The sequence below is a fragment of the Phoxinus phoxinus genome (genome assembly GCF_949152265.1).
Source record: "Phoxinus phoxinus genome assembly, chromosome: 8".
Lineage (NCBI taxonomy): Eukaryota > Metazoa > Chordata > Actinopteri > Cypriniformes > Leuciscidae > Phoxinus > Phoxinus phoxinus.
The window spans coordinates 16,687,026-16,693,032 of record NC_136883.1 but is presented as its reverse complement, the minus strand read 5'-3'; the positions used below and the strand labels follow the sequence as shown (position 1 = coordinate 16,693,032).

The 6,007-nt window shown below is 39.7% G+C and overlaps 1 protein-coding gene across 1 annotated transcript; it reads left to right on the top strand.

Annotated features, from left to right (window-relative positions):
- The first annotated feature begins 983 nt into the window (after positions 1-983).
- On the top strand, positions 984-5,499 carry olfcw1 (olfactory receptor C family, w1). The gene is made up of 6 exons (XM_079621385.1): positions 984-1,457; positions 1,625-1,913; positions 2,051-2,887; positions 3,111-3,341; positions 3,816-3,939; positions 4,335-5,499. The coding sequence occupies exons 1-6, from the start codon at positions 1,237-1,239 to the stop codon at positions 5,231-5,233; spliced, it is 2,601 nt and encodes an 866-aa protein (XP_079477511.1). The 5' UTR covers positions 984-1,236; the 3' UTR covers positions 5,234-5,499.
- Positions 5,500-6,007: the final 508 nt, after the last annotated feature.

The window sequence follows — 6,007 nt, the reverse complement described above, 5'->3', positions numbered from 1 at the left end:
CAAAGGCCTTAAGATTACACTCACCAAATTTGAAGATGATCAGATTCAAACTGTAGGAGGAGTTTGTTAAAGTACGAGGCCTGAAAATGGCAAAAACTGCACAAAAATCAGAGAGGAAGTTCAAAATGGCTGACTTCCTGTTGTGTTTAAGGCTCTATATCAAGAGACTTTTTTGTAGGTATTGGGTCATTACATGTATGTACCGAATTTCGTACACATACGTGACACGTAGCGGGAGGCGCACTCCGTTGAACCTTTATAGGTGGCGCTATCGAGCCATTTTACCCCGCCCAATTCTGAAACGCATATCAGATGTCAATTTTCGCCAGTTCTGACGCGTGTGCAAATTTTCGTGAGTTTTCGTGCATGTTTAGGCCCTCAAAAATGCGATTAAATGCGGAAAATAATAATAATAATAAACAGAGCAATTCCAATAGTGTCCTCGCACCATCGGTGCTCGGGCCCTAATAAACAGAGCAATTCCAATAGTGTCCTCGCACCATCGGTGCTCGGGCCCTAATAATAAACAGAGCAATTCCAATAGTGTCCTCGCACCATCGGTGCTCGGGCCCTAATAATAAACAGAGCAATTCCAATAGTGTCCTCGCACCATCGGTGCTCGGGCCCTAATTATGTCTATAGGATGTCCCCATTAAACATGGAAATCCAACATGTGTGTGTCAAAATATGATCAGTGATTTGTTTCCCATCATTTTTTTAAATATTGAGCTTCATAAGGTCAACATACGTGAAGATTGGCAAAAATGGTTTTCTGAGAATGACCCAGCCATGCACATGTATTAATTTATTTTCATTTTCATTTAACGAAACTTTCATTTAAAATGTTTATTTAAATTTTTTTTCCCAAATTCTTATCTTTTATTGTTTCTGAATATCACAAACCCTCTGTTTCACGGACTTTCCCTTCCTGTTCTCTTATTGAATATTATAATTGAAATATACTGTTTTGAAGAGATTGGAGATTCTACCAGAGGCTCTTTGTTATTTTATTGGGTATCATTTATTATGAATAGGTTGAATTGATGCCGATATCAGGCTAACACACTGTATATAATATTGTGTGTACGCATGGCTTTGTCCACATTTGTGTATGTGTGTGTGCCCACATTTTATGTCCCTGTAGAGAGCATCTTCAGTACATTACCTCTATAAAGTCCTTCACCCAGATCCACAGTTTCCAGTTGTGGCTTAGAAGAACACTGTGCAGAGATCGAGATGAAGATGCCAGTTCTCCAGGTTGTACATTTGGTATTTTCTTTTCTCTACCCCATTCAAAGCAACTCAGATGCAGACTGTAAACTCTGGAAGGACCTAGACTCAACTGTGGTCTATAAGGAGGGCCATGTAGTTCTAGCTGGGATGTTTCCCATCCACTCCAAAGGCGTCGACCAGGAGCTGAACTTTAAAAGTCAGTCAGACCAGAGGAAATGTACGGGGTAATGAAAAAATCAGATGTAGTTCCTATTTATGTCAGACAGCAAAACTGATTATTGCTTATTTTAGTTTATTGTGTCAAAGATACATTTTTTTAGACTAAATGCTCTGTCTTTGTATTAGCCTGTGTATCTTGAATAATCTATTTTTGAGTTTTGAAAACTTTCAGGTTTAACATGCGAGTGTTCCGCTGGTCTCAGTCAATGATCTTTTTCATTGAGGAGATCAATCGAAACCCTACCCTTCTGCCAAACATCACACTGGGCTATAGGCTGTATGACACATGTGGGCTGACTGCTCTGTCTCTAAGGACTGCATTGTCTGTAGTCTCTCAACCCATGAAGAGAACCAGTTTGGGGGAATGCTCCTCCCCAAGAATCCCCATCATTATTGGGGACTCTGGATCCACCCTGTCAATGGCCATTTCCAGAATACTCAACCTGTTCCGTATCCCACTGGTGAGGGAAGATCAGCAAGACAAAATTATTTTAAATGAAGGAATTCTGTATTTGTGTACTCTTTGCCACTGAAAGTCTTTCTGTGTTCACTCCTCTTTCAATCTTTTTCTAAATCTATGTCCACATCTCTGCTTCAGGTGAGTTATTTTGCCTCATGTGCTTGCCTGAGTGATAAGCACCAGTTCCCTTATTTCTTTCGCACAATTCCCAGTGATGTTAATCAGGCTAGTGCTCTTGCTCGTCTGGTAAAGCACTTCGGATGGACTTGGGTGGGCACAATAGGGGCCGATGACGCTTATGGGCGCACCGGCATAGATCTGTTCACCACTGCAGTAGCACAGTTGGGTGTGTGTGTGGCTTATCGAGTGATCATACCCAAACTGCCAACTCAGCAACAGCTGATGGATATCGTCAAGACCATTCGAGATTCTACAGCACGTGTTTTGGTGGTTTTTGCCATCGAGGAGGACATCAAGCCAGTAGTGGATGAAATAGTTAGGCAAAATGTGACCGGGAAGCAGTGGGTGGCCAGTGAAGCCTGGGTGACTTCCACTCTCATCTCCACTAAAGAGAACTATCCCTCACTAAGTGGCACCATCGGCTTTGCCATCCGCCGAGCTGAGATACCCGGCTTAAAACAATTCCTTGAGAGCATACAGCCCCTGGCTGAGCCTTACAATGCATTTGCAAGGGAGTTCTGGGAAACACAGTTCCAGTGCTTATTAGACACAAGTCTTCCTGCTCCCTCCACAAGTAAACAAGTGAACAACACCCATAGCTGTACTGGCATGGAGAGGGTCCAGGACATTCACAGTATCTATAATGATGTGTCCGAGCTCAGGGTGACATACAACATGCACAAGGCTGTTTACACGGTGGCACATGCACTGCATAACCTGCTTCTGTGTAAAAAAGAGATTGGGTCTGCCTTGACACAGCAGTGCCCTGATATTCATAATATACAGCCCTGGCAGGTACAGCAATACATGCTTCTGTGCATTTCAATAAATCAGTGTTAATGTAACCTTTAGGAGAAATATTTATGTGTCATAATATTGTTATTATTATAATTTAAACGTATATATATATATATATATATATATATATATATATAATACTAATTCATAATATATATATAAACTATATTATTATACATTATGCCAATGGTAATATTTTCTGTGCATTAATCTTCTCCAGGTTGTTGAGGTCCTGAGGAAAGTGAACTACACAAACATGTTTGGAGATTTGATCCACTTCGATAAGAATGGAGACCCCGTCGGGTCATATGACATAGTGAACTGGCAGAGAGGGTTGGATGAGGGTCCGGTACAGTATGTTACAGTGGGTCGCTTTGACTCCTCTCTTTCGACAGCACAGCAGTTACTGCTGAACCAGGACAAAATTATCTGGCATGGAGGAACTAAGGAGGTAAACTTATGGAGTCTCATACTCCGTTACTAATAGTCACCTTTATTTATATAGCGCTTTTTACAATACAGATTGTATCAAAGCAACTTCACAGTGACCGGCATATATGTGTTCACCACTGCAGTGGTACAGTTTGGTGTGTTTGTGGCTTATTGAGTGATCATACCCAAACTGCCAACTCAGCAACACCTGAGAAATAAATCAGAATTTATTTTTCTGAATGGACAATTCTACTTATTTTAAATAGTGTCTGATAATAATTGTTTTCATTATTACATTTATTTCATTTAGCAGACATTTTATCAAAGGTGACACGTTTTTTTAATCAGTTCTTCAATTGCTTTGAACTTGGGAATTTATTTTTATCAATTATTTTATTTTATTATTTTTTTGTGGGTTGTGGCTATCTAGTCTCTTTAATCACACAGATATTTTTATTATAATGTCTTGTCTCTCTCTCTCTCTCTCTTATAGATACCAGTATCTGTGTGCTCTGCTAGTTGTCCACAGGGATACAGAAAGGTTACACGAGAGGGTCAGCCTGTATGCTGCTTTGACTGTGTGCTTTGTGCAGAGGGCAGCATCAGCAATATTACCGGTATTAGACTGATACACATATACATACAATGACTGGTATTACTCACGGATGACATCACGGTTTTCTCCAGAGTGGCTATATATATAAATGAACTAAATTAATAACTTTTTTACAACAAAATGAAACATCACTGAACTTACTTAAGCTGAACTGTGACGCTATTTTCTTCTGGAAACAAACTTTGTTGCATTTTCCTGTTATCTCTGTAAAGCTGGTTTGAAACAATCTGTATTGTAAAAAGCGCTATATAAATAAATGTGACTTGACTTGACTGTCTGTTTGCATCAGTTAACCTTTTTTTAAAACATTCATTACAAATCACCAATTAAACTTCTTTCTCTTGAATGAATTTTAGGTGAATGTCCCTTTCTGTGTGTTTATGCATCCATTTTTAGATCAACCTGAATGCATGCTTTGCCCTGAAGACTTCTGGTCCAATCAACGTCGAAACCTTTGTGTTCCCAAGCAGATTGAGTTCCTATCCTACTCGGAGGCTTTTGGCATGGCCCTGGCAGCTATAGCCATTCTGGGTGTGGTTGCTGCGATGACAGCTGCTGCAATCTTCTTTCGCCATCGCGACACCCCCCTGGTCCGAGCTAATAATTCGGAACTGAGTTTTCTGTTGCTGATTTCTCTCACTCTCTGCTTTATATGTGCGCTAACCTTCCTGGGTCAGCCATCACGCTGGGCATGCCCTCTTAGACGGACTGCTTTTGGCTTGAGCTTTGCCCTTTGCCTCTCCTGTCTCCTTAGTAAGACTCTAGTGGTGCTTATGGCCTTTAAAGCCACACTGCCTGGTAACAACACTGTACGCTGGTTTCGCCCCCCTCAGCAGAGGCTGGGTGTGTTTTTATGTTCAGTCCTGCAGGTGGGGGTTTGCGTGGCTTGGCTTATCACAGCACCACCATATCCAGTAAGGAACACCTGGCTGTACCGCGATCGGATCATTTTAGAATGTCACCTGGGTTCAGTTGCCCTTTTCTGTTGTGTGTTGGGTTACATTGGCTGCTTAGCTGCCTTCTGCTTCATCCTGGCTTTTTTAGCCCGAAAATTGCCTGATAATTTTAATGAAGCCAAATTCATCACATTCAGTATGCTCATATTCTGTGCTGTTTGGATCACATTTATCCCAGCCTATGTCAGTTCCCCAGGGAAATTTACTGTAGCTGTGGAGATATTTGCCATTTTAGCTTCTAGTTATGGAGTACTTTTGTGTATTTTTGCACCTAAATGTTACATCATTATTTTCATGCCTGAGAGGAATTCTAAAAAGTTTCTCATGTCCCAAAAATGATTTACCATGTCATGATGTACTCTTTAATGTTTTTTTTCACTTATGTGTTAACATATTTAATTAATGTAATACAAAAAGAAAAACCATGTGTGTTGAATCACTTTATGAGGTGATAATCTGTCTTTGCCTGTGACAATGAATGGAAGTAAATATTTTATTAATTTCAGACACACATGCAAGTATGTTGTTCTACCACTAGAGAGCACTAATGTTCCAGTAAAACTCTTCAGTTAGACATCACAATGATCACATTCCTTGACACTCATTGGAATCCTCTAAAAATGTAAATAAAAACGTTTGTCATCATGACCACTTTCTTTTAATAAAGTACAACAGATGAATCTCTCTCTAGCTACTCTGTGACGAAGCTGAAACTTCTGCCAGCAGATCTGAAATGTTTAGTTAAATACTGTTGTGTAAATAATGTTGTTCAAAACACTAAGCATATATTCAGAAAATGTGCATTCCTTGACGGGCATGAATTGTGTACAAAGAAAAAAACATTTCCACCATTCACAAAAAAACACAAAATGTGACACGTGCAGAATGTTATAGTTGCCCTTAGGGTGTTTGATTGAAATGTATCCATAAGACAGAAGTTTGAAAAGTTATTAAAGATATATTTGATGTTTAAATACTGCTCTCTATGTAATAATGAAACATCAGTTATGTTGCCAGACCTCATGTGATAACATAGAACAAAAATTATAATCTCACATTGAGAGATTATGTTTGTTTTGGTGTTGACCTGATTTTCTGTGACCCTGTGACTTC

Bases quoted from the DNA above. Each gene is read 5' to 3' on its own strand.
- olfcw1 (XM_079621385.1), top strand. From the start codon at position 1,237: ATGAAGATGCCAGTTCTCCAGGTTGTACATTTGGTATTTTCTTTTCTC. The intron at 3,342-3,815 runs GTAAACTTATGG...TCTCTCTTATAG, and splicing joins GGCATGGAGGAACTAAGGAG to ATACCAGTATCTGTGTGCTC. The intron at 3,940-4,334 runs GTATTAGACTGA...ATCCATTTTTAG, and splicing joins CAGCATCAGCAATATTACCG to ATCAACCTGAATGCATGCTT.